Source organism: Phalacrocorax carbo, chromosome 14, assembly GCF_963921805.1.
Source record: "Phalacrocorax carbo chromosome 14, bPhaCar2.1, whole genome shotgun sequence".
In the NCBI taxonomy this organism is placed as follows: domain Eukaryota; kingdom Metazoa; phylum Chordata; class Aves; order Suliformes; family Phalacrocoracidae; genus Phalacrocorax; species Phalacrocorax carbo.
The window spans coordinates 10,197,151-10,214,785 of NC_087526.1; the positions used below are offsets into that span (position 1 = coordinate 10,197,151).

The window sequence follows — 17,635 nt, forward strand, 5'->3', positions numbered from 1 at the left end:
CTGTTCTGGTTTAGTGTTTGCTCTGCAGTCCTTTATGGTTCAGTACATCTGCATTTCTAAGGTCAAATGTTGTTGTTGTAAATTTTTTTTTAGCTGCTTCTTGTCTTGAAGCCTTTCTGACTCCCCCAAAGCAACAAGTTTTAGTCACAACAGTTCTAACTCTATCAAAGGCTCTAGAAACTTAGATCAGGAGAACAGAGTGGTGGGGAGAAACATTCAGCATACTGGAGACTGATTTTAATGTCTTTCAAGACCATCTCATAGTATGAATGGGTCATAACAGCTAGTGCTCATTTGACTTCTTTTGAGTGATCAGAATGGAATGAGGGTGGATCAGCCTCTTGGGCATGCTCAGATTTAAACTGCGTATTTATAAAGAAAAATACTGATAATTATCCATATTTTACTCTACCAACTCATGACTTCTGACTAAGGGCTGTGTAAAGATTCTAAGTTTGGCAAAAGCTATTTAAATCCTTCCTTGGGCACTTACACATTTTCCTCTGTAGTAATAATTAGTTTAATTGAACAGTTGTCTTATGTCTAAAAAGGAAGAATGTTTATTTCTTGTACATGGCACTGGCCAGATCTGCATTTTAACACATAAACTGAACTGGGTGTGGTTGCTGAGGGCAGTTAATAATGCTGACACCCTAACAACTCAGCAGCCCCAGGTGTTGCGAAGCTTGGAACTTGGCACAAGCTTTCAGGCTCATTTTCTTTTGAACAGCAGGCTTCCTTTACAAATAGTTAATTAGGATGAGGTCATTCCAAGCTCGTGTGACAAATGCTGTCTGAAATAATTTCCTGGATTGTATTTAAGAAGAAATAGTGAAGGAATTTGAATGGCTTGGCTGTACTGTGTGTTGAATGTAATGACAGTCTGCATTCTTGTAAGATTTAGTGAGATTTTGTGAAATACCATCACTGCCTCAAGGCCTTTTCTGAGGCTCGTGGAGGATTGTATACCCTGACTTTCCAAGATCCTGGAAGACTTAATTGATAGGTGCACAGCTACCTTTTCCCCTCTCCTTTGCCTGGAGAAATCTGAATTCCTGTGTGCGTGTCCTTTTCAATCTTCATTCCAGTCTCTCTGGGCTGACTAGTTTTGACAAGCTTCCGCAACCCTTGTGTATATGTGTGGGTGGCAAAATATTGTAGTTGATGTAATAAAATGGGAGATTACATGTTTTGAAGATTTTGTTGGCTTTAAATCAAAGAAATTTAAATGAGACCTCAGCTTAATCTGTGTCACAGAGTCAGTTTGTGCCACGATACATTCTTTCTGGGGAAGCTGGGACTGCATTGCTGACAGTACCAGGTGTTGTCAGGAGGAAAACATTGAATTGTCTCTTAGAAACATTCAGATTTTTGCTGATTTGGCTTGTTAACTCTGCAAGGAATACATGGACACAATGCTGGGATTTAGATATGGGTGGTATAATGCCTTCCTCCTGGAGGATGATGATCCACTTTAAGCAGCTTCGTGGAGTGAGGATATGTGGCTGTTAACTGAATTTTCATACATCCTTCTGATTATATTGTTCTGAGCCTTTTCTTCCCATCCTGTTCTTTCTGAGCACTTCTGGAAGTATTGCAAAGTATCTGCCTTTGCAAACAGAAAAATCAGTCTTTTTTTCCTGTCTTCTTTATGATACCTGCATGAAAGGAAACAGGTGGAACTTCCTCTGACGTAGGTTAGGAGGATAGATACAATGGTTCTGTAAGATACAGATAAAGGGCTGGGTGAAGTGTGTGGCAGCAGGCGTGGGCAAGTAACAGCCTTGAAGGTAGTGCCAGTACAAAACAAAAATACATGTCATAGGCGGCTTTTTCTCAAGTGGTCTCATAGGGAAGTTTGGCCAATTCTCCTGGTAGTATAGTGAGACGTTTCTGACCTGGAGCGAAGTGAAAACACCCAACCTTTCCCCCAGCCCCCACTCCAATTTTATCAAAATACATCATGCCAAAATAATTAAGACGAATGCACTGATGGATTGCCTGTGATGGTTACAGCTTCTGATCACTAGACTGCCTGTTAGTCCTAGAACAGATTCAGACTAGCAGAGGATGAGATTACAAAGCCAGATAGCATTGTAAAGTGGGTCCCCACACACATTAATTTTCTCTTTGGGAAATTGCTTGTGTTTATGCTTAGCAAAGCCTCTGTAATTACTCCAAGGCAAATGCTGCAGTTCCTTATGAAGAGGATGCCGTTTGGGGTCCTTTGCTGTGGGCCAGTATGATAGCTTAGTCAGTTTTTCCTGCAATAACTCTTCCAAATTGGCACCTTTGTTTTGTCCACCATTTGTATTTAAAATGCAATGAAACATAGCAGTCAGCCTTAAGTCCTGAAAGATTTCAGTTGTGCTTAAGTTAAAAAAATTATAATAGAAAATATTTAGGTAATACCTACAGTATAGGTATCAGTTTTGGCTTTGTCTGAAACTGTTTCTGGAGCTACTTTGCGAAACTGAGGACCTAAGTTGGCAGAATATTGAAAAATTTACTTATTCATTACATCAGCTGCATTTTTTTCTCTTTCTGCCTAATGGGAATAGGAACCAATTTTTCTTCTCCTGTAGATTCTTTTTAAAGTGAACTTTTTTCTTTTTTTTTTTTTTTTTTTTTTTTTTGTTTTTCTCTGAGTTGTTGGTAGCTTTTCTGGCAGTTGTGGCTCCACCACTGCACAGGGCCAGTTGCAGTCATGTTCTCTTAGGCTTATGGAAACCAAATGCATTTTGTTTGGATTAAAACAAAATGATTTCTTGAGTTCAGGGCTCTCTTCTCCTATGAATTCTTAACATTTCTCATGTTCTAAAGGTCTAACCACCTGGTAAAAAAAAAGTTCTTTATATTTTCCTTTTAGTGCTCATTAAAAAGGGTAAACTGGGGCAAAGACTTTTTCTTACCACATCTTTTAAAGGAAGACTGTGTATATCTGTCCAGCTACATAAATAATATATTTCTAAAGATTATATTGTCTTAGATAGCACTAGGAATGATACTTTTGCATATGTGATTGATAGAAGAAGAAAACTTTAGCAAATGGAGGTTTAAGACTTGGATAAAACATTCTGCTCCTTGAAGAGAGGAGATTTTATTTGTGCTCCTGCACTCCTTTGGAGTACACTTGCTGTAAAATCTCTATTTCCTCAAAATATTTTGTGACTTGCATGAGAATTTCCATATATTCCTGCCTCAGTGGGTGTCTCATACCTGAATGCAGTGTTATCCAGCAAGCAATTTCATGGAAGCTGCTGTTAAAATGTCAACTGATTCAAATAAAATTTTACATTAAAATACCAAATTTATAATCCAGAAGCTACTTTGGGAGAGCGTGACTGTAGAGATGTAGCCAACTGAACAAGATTTGGGATTGAATCTGTAGTATAGGGGCTATAAGACATCTCTCACAGTATATTTTCCTTGTTAAATACCTTTTTCTCCCCTGTCAAGAGCCAAATGCTTTTCTTTTTTTCCTGGTAGAGCCAACTAAAGTAAGTGATAATTGAGGCTGTAACAGGAGGTGAATTTGTACGGTGTGTATACATGAAAATTTGCATAGTGCTTAACTGTAGTGTATCAGTGATAGAAATGTAATGTGTTTTGGTCTCAGTCAAGCTGGCTGTGGTAACGATTTATACTTTTATCTTTGGAGAAGTTTCATTCATTCATTTAGTTCATCCAGAAAGAACTATGGGCATTTTGAGACAGTGGTGCATGCGTGAGGAGCTATGTGTGTAAATAAATGTCTTAGTCCAGACGACAGATCACCTATTTACTGTTTAATGATGTTCTGCTTCATTCCTATTTTCAGGAATAGCTATTCCAGCCTGTTACTATTTCAGGTGCTCTAGTGTTTGCCACTCCTTAATCAAGGGCATGTTTCTTTTAACTGCTTTTATACTGTTACTCCCAGTAATTTCTTTGCCAAATATTTCATTATTTATAATTTATCACATGATTAAATCATGATCTGAATAGGGAAACTGTGGACTGAAGAGTATTATTTATCGAATAGCTTCTCATTTTTCCAGTTATAAGAAGAGACTGCCATATTTTATTGCTCTATTTTCCTTCTAGTAATTAGGTGAAAATAATAAAATTTTAGAATTGAATTATGTCAGCTACTGGGATAGTACTTTGGCTATTACTGAATAAAAGTTATATTTAGTGAATATAATTAAATTATATTCAATGAAGCCTACAAAACCAGTGATATGAAATGGTATTCCTTGGAAATCTAGCTGCTATCATTGCTACAGGCTCTAATGCTGAAAACCATTACACTTGATCCTCTCCTTCAAGTTAAATTATATAATGATTTCCACTACTAATTCTATTCATGAATATCCATAAACTGGGTTAGGGAATGAAAAAGATGACACTTATATAGTGTATAGTACCTTTTTATTAATTTCCGTTCATATTACCTTGCTTTATGTTGGCTGAGTAGTCTGCATTTCTGTGCTCCCAGTCATAATCATGTACAAACAATGCACCAGTCTCATAAACAGAGACAAAACTGAACTGATGTACAGGCTGTATCACTGAGCAGGAGCCACATCAAGCATCACAAACCCCTTAATGCCTGAAAAATGGATGGAAACCAAGTCCACCTGAAGCTGCCTAGTGCCACTTTTGTAGGGAATTATTTCAAATTGGACTGTTGAGCTCTCCATGGGGGCCATTCTTGCCACACTAAAAGAGAAAATACATTTGTAAGTTCAAGCAGCTGAAAAATTATTGCTAAATGTTCTTCAGAGTCCCCAAATCTAAGACAGTATGGAAAGGAAGAGTCAGAGTAAGTGGCTGCTGTGTTTGTATGCTCCTAGCACAGTTGGACATAACCTTCCATGTTCACAGCCTCCTTGAAGAACTAATCAAGCTGTAATGGATGTGGTGCAATAGTTGCAGTTCTCAACCAGTGATAGAGAATTAGGGGTTGTATCATGAGGGCAAAACGCATCGAGCACCTGAGGAATGATCAGAAAGGTTATCTTTAGAAGAGCTCAAATCCCACTGTATGTGTTACCCTCAACACTCACAACATTTATAGTAGTCTAGATATGCTCATGCTGTATTTTGGTGTGGTAAATACAATTACCTGTTGATTTTATGTCCATAGTTAGAAATGACTCTTGGCTGTCCAACACAAGGAGACCAATAGTAGCACCAGGAAACAGAGAGTGGGGGGAAAGGGCCTAAGGCAGTACTGAAGCTAAGCAATACTGTTGCTGGTAAGGCAAGGTAAGGTTCAAGGTCAGGATCTAGACCTGAATTTTGTATTCAGTGTAAATGAAGCTGTAGTGATTCACATAATTATCCACCTTTTGCTATCTTTTTTTGTTTTCTTCTCACAGTTTCTTGGTGCTATCTCCCCCAGCATAAATATTTTAAAGACCTTTAAAAATGTTTTTAAAATAATAACCTTGGAGGAGATGGGGGAACAATTTCTTACTGGTATGATACAGTGGACACATTTTTAAGCTATTTTGTTGCAGTATATGTCCTGGCTCTTTAGTAATTTAGTATCTGAAGGAAAAAAGATGATGTCACTTTCTCACTTACCCTTCAAGGATTGTTTGGTTTTCCTTTTGCAAACCACACAAAGAAGAAAGTTTTTAAATTTTTGCCCTTTATATAATTCAGTTACTAACTACAGCACTCTGATTTACATACTGTTGTTGAAAGCAGGCCATCTTTTTACTCCCTGAGCATTCTCTAATTCAAATCTTGGCAAAGGAGGTGTAAAAAACTCCAGCTAGTATATGAAGAGTACTGATGTGATGGTATTTTGTCAAAGGTCGGTGCAAACAAAAGTCATGAGGTTGACAGAATCTTTTTTAAAATCCCGCTTTTATTCCGGATTTCCCACCAAAGTGAATGAGTTGCTAGCCAGATAGCATTTACGTACTTGATTCTGAGTTGCTCTTTGAGCAGGCCGCTACCTTCTGCTCTCAGCACACAGTCTGTCACCACTTCAGACAGTGGGTTGGTAAATGTGACCTGCACAGTAACAGCCTTGCGTACCACTGTTGGACCAAGGACCTACAGAGAGAAAACAATCTGCTTAGCCATGGCATTCGTCTCACTTCTTTCGTATGGTTTTCTCTTTTCATTCCCATTGCAAACTGCTTGACCTCTTAGGATCTCCTGGACAGGAAGGATTCAGGAATTAATACACGTACATATTTCTGGGCATCAGAGTTCAGGCTTGAATCAGTCATCCAGCGTGGTTGAGAAAGAACAAACTACTGTATAATCTACCATTTAGTCCTAACTTTTTAACTAGGTCATTGTATGGTGTTATGTATAACACAGTATCTGATACTTATCAGAGTGAGAACAGAATGAGAATACAAGTATTAACTTGGCATATATGGCCAACTACTGTAGGCACCATAACTCAAATTAGCTTTAGATAGGCTAAATGAAAGGCTTAGGATTAGAAAACATTGGAGGTGTGAGACAGAGGTGAATTGTGGCATCTCAGGGAAAAAAAATGGAAAGCCAAGTAGCAAATAAGCATATTCATTACCTTATTTTGACTGAGATAAAGTAGAATTGGCATATCTGGTTATCTTTGTAGATAATGTGATATTAATTAACATAATGGAGAAGTCAAGCACCCCAATGGCATTTCTGTATTATTGACTGTATGTTTATGCAGAAGTTTCAATCAACAGAAACATAAACCCTTCTTGAAACTTAGTCACTGAATTGAAATGGTTTAATTCAGGTGCCTGCCCTATATAAGCTGACTGTTACTTGCATGATTCAGCACAGAAGGCTTTTTACAGAGTCTCACTAGAACTTGGCATACAGAAATCTCCAGACCTACAAAAATCCAAACTCTTTATTCCTGTGTGTAACCTTGCTTTTCCTGTACACTACTGACAGAGTGGTTTGGGATAGCTGCAAATTATCATATTCCCTCTATGTTGTTTGCAGTACAGTAGGCAGATAGCATTATATTCCATGTCTGATACAGCATATGAATGTGCGGAACTGTCCAAAACAAGTTAAGCTAGTTTCTGTGGATGTGATGGGCCATGCAAACCCAGGACTGTCCCCAGGCAGACATAGTGCATGGTCTTTCCTGTAAATTAAGAATTGCTTTTTACCCATTGAACAACATTTGTCAGAAGTCAGTCTTAAGTGGAAAAAAAGCCTTCACTTCTAATTATTAATCATTTGGGAAGATGTTACAGAAGGTGAAAAGTGCCACTTTACCTGATAAGGTAAAAGAACTTATTTGAATATTAGTAATAATGATAATAGTAATAAAGCCCCTGGCATTACCAGTGAAGCTAGTCAGTGAAGATGTTTCGTAAAAATCAGGCTTCCTAAATAAACTGGAAGAGAATGATCAGACTTCTTAGATATGGACTAGATCTCTCCGTCCCTCTCTGTTTCTCTCTGTCTGTCTGTCCATCTGTCTCTCCGGTGATAATCTTACCTTGTAACCCTTGTAACACTGAGAACTTTATCAGTGCCATGTCAACAAGCACTGGCAAGAATACCGTAGCACATCTGTGCCTTGCAGAGGTTTGCTTTTCCTTAGTGTGTTTAATTTCACTTGTGTCATATGGCCTATTACTAGAGCAACAAGATCAAATCACCCTCGGGCATGATTTCACTTCCCACACTCCTTCCCATGAGAAGTAGATGGAGGTAGGATTCTAGCTGCTGCTTCTCAACACATCTCTCTAGGGTCACAAAGGGGACTAGCTTTTACCTTGATGGTGAGAAAAGGATCCTGAAGTACAATATCCTTCTCCACTAGAAGTGAGGCTCCCTGTTTGATTTTACACACAGCGGTCACTAGGATCTTCCTGTCATCCATCAGAGAGTTTTTGTACTGGGAATAGGAGATCTTGAATGAAATCTCTTTCACTGGAATGGAAATAGAAACAGAATTTCCCTGTCTTCTTCTGTGTCTAAGTACCAGCTATCTGTAATATGTTTGTATTATAAGCAGCAAGGATGCTGTCACCCCGGGGCTGTCCATTTGTGGGTGTTGACAGCCAAGAGACAGGAATGGTGCTCATAGGTGACTTCTACGTACGCTCACATTGAGCACGAAATGATGAGGTACAATTTGGTAGCTGGACAGTTCTGAGGTTGGATATGTGTAGCAACCCCTGCTGGTGTTTTTATCATTTCTCTAAAGATGGGCATTTAACTCTCCTTCCTTGCAAAGAAGGCAGCAGTGAAAAGATGGGTTGGTGCAAATGCCCTTGCTGATGCAGCTGTTCAGCCTCTGCCTTAAAGAGGGTGTACTGTCAAAGTCTCTGTTCCGTGAGGAAGGCAGTGGATCTCAGTACATTGAGAAAAAATGTTCATCTACTGCTGGAGCAGTGGAAAGAGTTATAATGTGTTGTCTGTTAGCTTGGGAGGGTAGTTAAGTTCATCTGTGCTATACATCTCATTTTTCAGCAGTGTCCCTATAAAAGCAGGGCAAAGGCCATTATCTGCAGGTGGTGTAGCTCTTACGGCAGTCTGTAGTTACTGTCCTGCTGCAAAAAGACATAGGCGTATGTTTACCCCTTTAATCTGTCTTTATACTTTGCTTATGGGGAGCTGGTAGCTGAATAATCTCTGGTGTATGTCTCTTAGTTGTTCTCTTTTAGCAAAAAAGGTCATAATGTAGAACTAATAGTGGCTGTGCTGGGTCACACAAAAGGTCACCCAGCTCAGTATCCTTTCTAACAGTGCCCAAAAGTGAATACTTATGACAGTGCAAATATATATGTTTCTCTTTCCCTGAATAGCCTTAACCTCCAACCATTTGCATGTCAAGCACTTATTGAGCCATTCGTTATTTCTATGTGATTTGGCCACAAATCAAAGCTATCTCTTGTCCTAAGCTGTAATAAAATTAAAATTACCTTCTTCAGATCCAAGTTTAATAGACCTAGACAACTGCAAAATCTCTGCCTTTGGTTTTCTTGTGTAGAGAATGGCTGAAGCCCTCAGTTTAACCTTTATGGTCTTGAAATCTGAGATCAAGTTCTTGAGTGCCAAGGTAAGGAGGATATCCTGGCCAATTACAGGAGTCGCATCAAGGATAAGCTTCCCTGAGATACCGGGTTTTTGAGCAGGCTGTGTCATATTTTGTCTCCATGCTACTGAAGATCGTCTTCTAATTCTGGTTCTTTTTCCAGTCCTTCTCACACCAAGCAGCTTCAGTGCTTTTTTATACACCTGCCTTTCTTTTGAGGTTCCTGCTTTGAAAGATAACATGGTCAGAGTTCTCATGCATGCTGGGTATAGTGCAATGGAGCCATAACTGCTCTCAGTAAATACAGCTTAGGAAAGCTGAGGCAACGATACACAAGAGGAGAAAGTGAGGTCTAACCTAAATGCTAATTTTGACACAAAAGCAAATGAATATACATGGTCATGAAGGCTGGAAAGTAAAACATGCCTGTTGGTTTTAGCTGGCTGTTCATGGGCACCTCTTAGAAGCTGTGAGCAGTAGAAAGAACTCCTGGGAGAGCTGAGTTCTGCATAAGCTGGGGCAATTGCCATCTCCTCTGAAACTAAGAAGGGTGAAAAAATCCTTTTGCAGAAACTGTCCCCAAACAACACTCCGGAATGGCTATTGCTTAATGTCATAACAGAAATATTTGTACCAGCTGATCAGAACAGCTGGGACAGAACATTTTACAGAAGTAGCTTTGACTTTGTATTGAATATATTAGTATTTCATCAAGACTCACAAAGGCCATAGTGAATCACTGTCAGCTGACAATGAGCCTTAAGATTTTGAAAATTCACAGTTACTTTCCTCCAGAAGAAGTAAAGAAATTGAATTGTAATTGTAATAAAGAATTTACCTTCTGGATATTTGTAATTAGCAGTGACATCCACACGGGAGTTGGTGCCCACTGCTTTGGTGCTGATAAATTTTCCAATCTTCCTAGTATCAGAATAAATCCTCTCTTTTCTTTTTTTGCTATAGTGAATCCAAGTAACACAGTCAGCATTCACTGCTGCAAACACAAATGAGCTGTCGTAATCCAGGTTCACATCCCCTTCCTTAATGGCTCTGGTGGAGGCAGGACCACACTGATATATGCCTGTATTAGAGAGAGGGAGAAGTTAAATGACTGCTTATTGTGAAAGAACACAAATCCTCATGCTGACAGCAAGAGGGAGAGGTAGTCACTCCAAAGACACATTTAGATAAAGTGTGTTTTTACTTAATCTGTGCATTATGGTAACAGGAAGTCCAGAGACTCCACATGCATTTTCTGTCAAAAAGTAGGAGCACAGAGAAGGTTGTAAGGCTAATAATGTTTAGGGATAGCTAACACTTCTTGTGATATGTGCTATGTGAAGTGTTCTGACCCTCCAAAGCTTGCAAGGCTGTATGTAAGCTGTCTAGGGAAAGGAGAGGAGAGGATGGGGGCCAAGTCAGAAGTACAGACTTACGAGGTGTGAGTCATCAATGCTGTATGTGCATTGAGAAGAACCAGAAAGCTAAATCTGGTAAACTTGGAAGTGGGGAATGAGAAGCAGTTTATCTGAAGTTTGATGGGTTTTAACTGGCCAAACAAATGAATCTTTTGATGGAGGTCATCAAACTAGATCCATGAAGTTGTGTCTGTATTAGTAAATTAAACCAGAGTCAAAGCGTGAACCCAAGTCCACACTGTTTATTTGCTAGCAAGCTCCTTAGTGTGTTTTTTTCTGCCCCCCCCCCACTTGTCAAAGAGTGATCTTTCAGACAGTGGCTGTGAAGAATTCAGGAAATGGGACAGACCAGGGTTTGTTTGCAGCAGGCTGTGCTATTAATTTGGTCTGGGAGGGGTAGTTCAGTGCTGTGAACAAAAGCCATTCTATGTCACTTGGTTTCAGAACCAGAGGATAGTTTAGGGCTTCTTTCATGTAGCTTTGTACATATATGCCATGTTGTTGCGTGCCATGGGGACATCATATGAAATATCTTTCTACACATTCCAGTGTGTCCTGTAAAATATCAGGTAGCGTCATAGGGCATATTTTATTTCCTGTTGTAAACTCTTTGCTTCAACCCTGTGACTATAAGCTCTAAAATCTTTACTTAGCAGCTTACTAAAAGGGGATTCAATTTGTTTTGCTACTAAATTTGTCCAATGCAAGCCAGCAAATATGTCAAATGCCTGGAATGTGCCCTTGCAGCAAGGAAGGCCAGCAACATCCAGGGCTGCATCAGGAAGACCGTTGTCAGCAAGTCAAGGGACATGATCCTTTCCTTCTTCTCAGAACTGGTGAGACCACATCTGGAGCGCTGTGTCCAGTTCTGGGCTCCTTGTATAAGAAAGATACAGACATAAGGGAGCAAGTCCTGCAAAGGGCCACAAAAATGATGAAGGGATGAGAACTGGGGCTGTTCAGCCTGCGGAAGGGAAGGCTCAGGGGAATCTTGTCAATGTGTATAAATATCTGATGGGAAGGTAAAAAGGACAGAATCAGACTTTCCTCAGTGATATCCAGTGTAAGGACAAGTGGCAGTGGGCACAAACTGAAACACAGAAAAGTCCATTTAAACATAAGAAAAAAACTTTTTCTATGAGGGAGGTCAAACTCTGCAACAGCTTGCCCAGAGAGCTTGTGGAGTCTCCATCATATGAAATATTCAAAACCCAACTGGACCTGGTTCTGAGAAACCTGTTCTAACTGACCCTGTGCTGAGCAGGGGGTCGGAGTAAACAAACTCTGAAGGTCCCTTCCAACCTTAGCTATTCTATGTCATTTTATGAATCTGTCTAATGTTATGAGCTAAGACAAGCAAGGGTGAGATAAGTGAACTTAAGATGCACTGGGTTTTGTGGAAGCAGAGGATCAAAAAAAGTAGGAATTCGCATGCTGGTAGGTAATTTAGAGGCTGATAGAAAGGCAACCTGCTGGAGACTGATGTGGATATTGCTTTCCTTGTGCACCAAATTAATGCTACATCCCCAGGGAGTAGATGGAAGAGAGTTGTCCTGAAATTTAAGTAGCAATCTTTAGGAGTAACGATATCAACAGCTGTTTATATTTAGCACAGTGTTACCTTTGCTTCTTTCCTGGGGTGTTGCATCCAGAACCTGCCATCCATCATAAAAAGAGCCAAGATCTCTTCTAATGAACCAGCTTTCATTCCAGACATGGAAATTCCTGTAAGGGAGGTAGAATGGGGAATCCCTGATTCATATGATTAATTTTATATTGAAAGATATGATACATTTGTGGTGCAATGCAAGAAGTAACCCTAGTCAAGTGAATGAAAATTCTTCTGTAGAGATCAGCTGCTGACTCCTTCCCTGAGTACTTCTTTCCCCTTCTTTGCCAGCTTTTTGTGTTCAGATCTCTGAGAAATGTTGGGACTTATGAAAATAATAACGTTAAAAGGAAAATAATTCATTGCAGAGTCAGGTATTCAATTCTGGACATTCCAGAACAACATATTGGTCAGCCAAAGGTCTCCTGCTCACGTTGCTATCTGTTGGTATTTAATTCACAGTTCCTTCCTACTTCATGTCACCCTTGTCCCTTTCAGTCCACACGGTTTAGGGTGGTTGGTGACTGAAACACGGATGCATGCAGTACAGCACACATGTGCAGTGTGATACTTTCGGTGCACTTGTTTGTCAAAAGCATAATTTTTAACAGCTTTTCTGAGGTGAAAGAAACAGCATGTTGTTCCTAAAGGATGGGATGGAATTTTTCTCAGCTGCATTAAATATATTACCTTTACTTTAGTAACTTCTCAGTATTATGCAAGGGATGTATAAGGGTAATCATGAAAGACTGAGACAACAGCGTGTAGCACAGGAGCTGGGTCTAAAATTTATGGGCTTCTGAGAGTGCTCTGCTTTAGGAATTGAGGCACAAGCTGATATTTTTGGGCAAGAGGTTGGTCACTCTTCAACTTTTCTTTTTTTTTAATTTAAACTTTTATACAGTCAAGACAAAATGAGCAGTTATGTTTTCAAATTTTATGTTGAATAGCAATTGTACAAAGTATCTCTGTTGATTCTTCAGAGTGATGAAGCTGACTACATTTTGAATTTCTGAACACTGTACGCTGTTTATTCTTTGGTATGGGGTTTTATATCACTGGGAGCATGAGGTTGGGGATGTTTTTCAGGAGTATAATTCTAGGTCTTTTAATTAGAGGAGAATATAATGGAAGAAACATTAAGAAAAAAATAATATTTACCACACGCTGTCTTCAGTCAAGTGCAGGGTCTTTCCAGAAACGTCAATGTACTTATCAATACTCAGATTTATATTCTTGTCATGGGCAGAGTTGAAGTTTGTAATAACACGAGTAGGTATTCCCAAGCATCTCAGAACTGCAATATAGAATACCATAAAAGTGCATTTAGAAAGTATTTTTCTGTTTTTCTTGGCTTAGTAGTCTAGTGTATATGTTTTCAGTGGGGAAACAAACCCTCTGATGCTTTCCTCTCAGATATGATGCAAGTCACAGTCATTGTGCAAATTGCTTAGAAAACAGTTCCACTCACACGCCATTCTTAGCTGCCATGTTCTTTTTAAGAAGTGTTAAATTCACCCATTTATTCTAGTCTTTCATTCTTCATTCTGTTCTCTCCCCTATTTATTCCCTGTCTTCATTTCTGTTACCTGCTTCTTTTCACTCTTCCTCTCTGAGACACACCTCTCGATTGCGTTATTTTTCCTTTGTATTTTCCCCAAAGTGACTGTTGTCTCTCAGAGCAGCTCTGAATGGAAACTGCTAGGATGCAGTGCTTTTCCTGACTTGCAGCTCCCTTTACAGGTCCTCAGAATTGTGATTTGGTTTTGTGCCACCAGGAGGTAAAACACAACAGTAGAAAGCTGACACTGTGAGGAGACAGACTTAAAAGAGCACTGGTTTTCTTTGAATCCTAGCTTTGAAACTGGAAACCTTGCTCTTTTCACCAGTCCAGCCTGGCAAACTGCTTTGCGTTTTGTTTGACGGTTCACAAAACTGGGGTGCAGTATCACAACCTGTGGCTGTTTAAAATAGAAGAAAATAACCCTTCATGCATGGAGAGCATAGGTTCTTCCCTCTCTCTGTTAAAGCTGAAACAGCTTCAACAATAATATCACAAAGTTACAACGACAGAAATTCTAGTAAGCTTCCTTTGTGATAGCATTCTTCGTCCTTTCACGTATACCTGTGCACATTACTCCTGCGAAGACCCAGCACTGGCCATAGCGGACAGGTTTGTATCTCCCCCTGTACCACTTTCGAAGGATGGTCACACTTCCACTCCACTGCAAGGGGTTGGTTCCTGAGCGGTACTTTCCATTCCACTTCCCTTCCACTACTCCTTTTTCATCATTGCTGTTAACCTGAAAGAGTTCTTCTCATGAGAGAATTAGAATATTTACAGAAAAGGGGAGAGGGAAATAGGCAGAAATTACCCTTTTTGTACCACTGTTCTCATTGGCTGCGTGGTGGGACACAGTATTTGAATCTTAGATAGAATTTTATCTGCTAAAGTGCAACAATTGGATCAAACCCAGATCAGACTGTAGAGTTTGATGATTCAAAGCTGCCTTGCTTTTCAGGACAAATGTTCCCAAATGTACTGACTGCCAGCCTATTTATTCACTGATTAATTTAACCTCCCTGTGTGTCATTAATACTGTTACACGGTGTATTCAGTATTGGTTCACGTTCTCAAGTGATTATTTGGAAGCCTCTAGAACTACATATTTTCTCTGAATGTGCACTTGTTGCAAATGTGCATATAGAACATATAGCTTGATCAAATTTGTTAGATGTGCTTGCATGTATCTGCACACATCCATTTGAGAGGCCTGTTTAAGTGTCGTGTATGGTTGTACAGAAAACAGTTCTCTTTTAATGATTTTTTCTTAAGTATTTGTACTTTTAGTAATTTTCTACATCTAAGTAGAGTTTTTTCATGTATATTTACTTCATGTTGAAGTTGAAATTGCCTAAAGTGAGCGCTGTCGAAAAGGGTGAAAAGGAAGCTTTTGGGAAGCAGGTAAATTAAACTTTTGGGGTATTTTTCCTTAAGAATAAATCTCCATTTTACCTCTTCTGTTGCTATTTTTTGCAGAAAAGTTAGGTACTCCTAAGAAACATTGAGGCATTCACAATAAAGTATTGGGGTTTTTGCTAGTAGGTGCATTGGACAGTTGTAATTAATTGATCACTTTACCATAGCGCTGATAACCCTGCTCACATAGATAGGATTGTTCCGCTTGGATACATCAACAGCTGGATCCTCCTGGTGGTTCAGGCTTCGATCCAGTATAGCCAGAGAGATATCAAGGATATCCTCTTCAAACTGAAATCAAACCAAGCAATATATTAAAGGCTAATTTAATAAATAAACCCAAGGATAACCTCCCTACCTATTTTCTTTCTCCTAGCACAATAGAATGATGTTGATAATACAGGTGTTTTTCTGTACTGTTAAAGAAAACGGAGCCAAGAGGAAAGCATAAGCACTAGGCTGCTGACTCTCCACAGTATGTTAAAGACGGCATGTTTATGAGCATGGTTTGGGGCCATAGCTACTAGCATTCATGAAGACATTACGTGGCCTGGTGGAACAGACAAGCCCACTTCAGGTCTGGCTCAGCAGGCTTTGCCCTCCCACATCCTGTCATGTCCCTACAGGTACCCCTCTGTTGTGAAAGCTTCACTCTGATGGGCCGCCTTCACCTTGTATCAGATGATCGGAACTGAAAGAAACCCACAGAATCATTACTGAGGATTAGGGTCACAGAGATACTGTGTTAGGCCCAGAGAATGCCAAAGTGCTATGCTGTATGGATGTGGTCAGGCAAGGATGCCACTTGACCTCTGAGACACAAAGCAGATCTAGCTGTTTCATTCATTAGTATAATAGTAGCCACAGAGATCAGGAGGATTAATAGAAATGTTGTCTGTGCAACTGCTGGTGCAGTTGTAAGACGTGAAGTGGTCAGAAATGTTTTGACTGGCCCAACAAGTTGCAGGATAGCTATGTGACTACAGTTGGGCTGTAGTTATGACTGTATTTGTAGCAGTTATGCTTAGAAGGCCAAACTGATTTTCAGAAATTCCAACTTGTTTCAGTTGAGTAGATTTGGGGTATCCTTTTAGTGTCTTCTGCCCCATTACTGAACCAATTCTGTAAATATTTAGATGTATTAGCCTCGCAATACGTAGAGGTTAATACTGGAATGGCTTCCTTTGCCCTTTACAAGGGTCAAGAAACAAGTAGAATTTTGCCAGTTTGTGTAATAGGCAAAAGAAACTAAAATTGTGCTTTGTTTCCTTTATTTTATATTTATTTTATGCCAGACAGGTGAAATGATCCTGGTGCTGCTGTAATGTATTGATAAGTGAGACATATATCTGCAATAAAATCATAAGTGAGAGGAATCCTGAACTCTTACACTATGAGATAATGATTCTCTCTCCTCAAAACCCTATATATCCACTGTTCTTGTTTTCAAAGTTCCGGAATAGGTGATGCTGTTTACCTGTCCATAGTTCCAGGCTTCTTGTTGAATATATTTTTCCAGTCCCTGAAATATGATTCCACTGTCATTCAGGACATACTCCTGTCTCTCCTCTTCATTAGCCATATAGACATCATCATCTAGAAGCAGAATGAGACATGCTTGCTGAAAGGAAAGCTGTTTTGCTGTAACTGAAAATCTCACTTCAAGGGGAGTTCTAGGGAACAGGTCAGGCTGCCTGTGCATTCAGGCCTATGGCTCCCTGCTATACCTCTAGAGAGTATCTACGGTGAATAAAATAAGCATGAAGTTCCTTTGACGGAACTGACTATTCTCCTGTCCCTTCACTAATATCAGTATGGGTCTTACTAGTAGTTATTGCTTAGTTTACAACTGAACACAAGTATCAGTAGGAAAAAATTATAAAATAAATATTTGGAATATTTCCTGCCTCTGATTTTTTATTCTGCAAGCAAGAGGCTGGATCTTTGATGCATTGCAGCACTGAAGAAAGGGCAAAAACTCGATCCTAGACTTTGAGCAAAAAAAATATCTTTCTGTAGCTATGACCGTCAGGTACGTGCTTTACTGTGACACCCAGATTTCCTGACTCAGACAATGAGTTTTTGAAGGATGTGATACATCAAAACATACTTGGACACCAGGGATTGAAGAGTAGCACAAACTGGCCCAAGAATGTTGAAGAGACCTTGTTCCCAGAAACAATCTGAAGTTTGAGTTTGTATCGTCCAATGACAGCATCAGCTGGGCTGAATATCATGAAGTTCATGCAGCCAGGCTCACTGGGCTCTTGGGTTGCGCTCCAGCCACTGGCACCCTCCTCAGAAAGGTTAAATATGGCCTTGGTCTGCTGTGATTCTGCTGGAGAAGGTCCTGCCAGAGGGAAGAAGCACAGCAATTCTGAATGACAGCTGCAGGGGACAAACTGGGGGTCAGTGATGATCGCAAGTCCGTATTATTTTAATGACTACGTTGCAAGATTGTGTCTTATCAGATCAAATGCTTATTCAATGTAAACTAGCTGCACTCCAATCCATAGAATCGTACTATGCAGCCCTCCGCGTTATGTGCACGACCCAGTAAAGGTGAGCATGCCCATAATCGTTCTAGACAAGTGAGGAGGCAAGCTTGTTGTCCTGAA

General features: G+C 39.8%; 1 protein-coding gene and 1 long non-coding RNA gene across 2 annotated transcripts in view; one reads left to right on the forward strand and one right to left on the reverse strand.

The window, feature by feature from the left end:
* Nucleotides 1–17,635, forward strand: part of LOC135315737 (uncharacterized) — a 138,858-nt gene that overhangs the window by 11,285 nt on the left and 109,938 nt on the right. The gene's annotated exons all lie outside the window — the stretch shown is intronic.
* On the reverse strand, nt 4,551–17,515 carry LOC104053519 (protein-glutamine gamma-glutamyltransferase 6). The gene is made up of 11 exons (XM_009514966.2): nt 17,128–17,515; nt 16,495–16,613; nt 15,180–15,308; nt 14,163–14,340; nt 13,199–13,334; nt 12,050–12,153; nt 9,849–10,091; nt 8,898–9,233; nt 7,745–7,902; nt 5,921–6,054; nt 4,551–4,704 (listed from the first exon to the last, which is right to left on the reverse strand). The coding sequence occupies exons 1-11, from the start codon at nt 17,261–17,263 to the stop codon at nt 4,551–4,553; spliced, it is 1,827 nt and encodes a 608-aa protein (XP_009513261.2). The 5' UTR covers nt 17,264–17,515.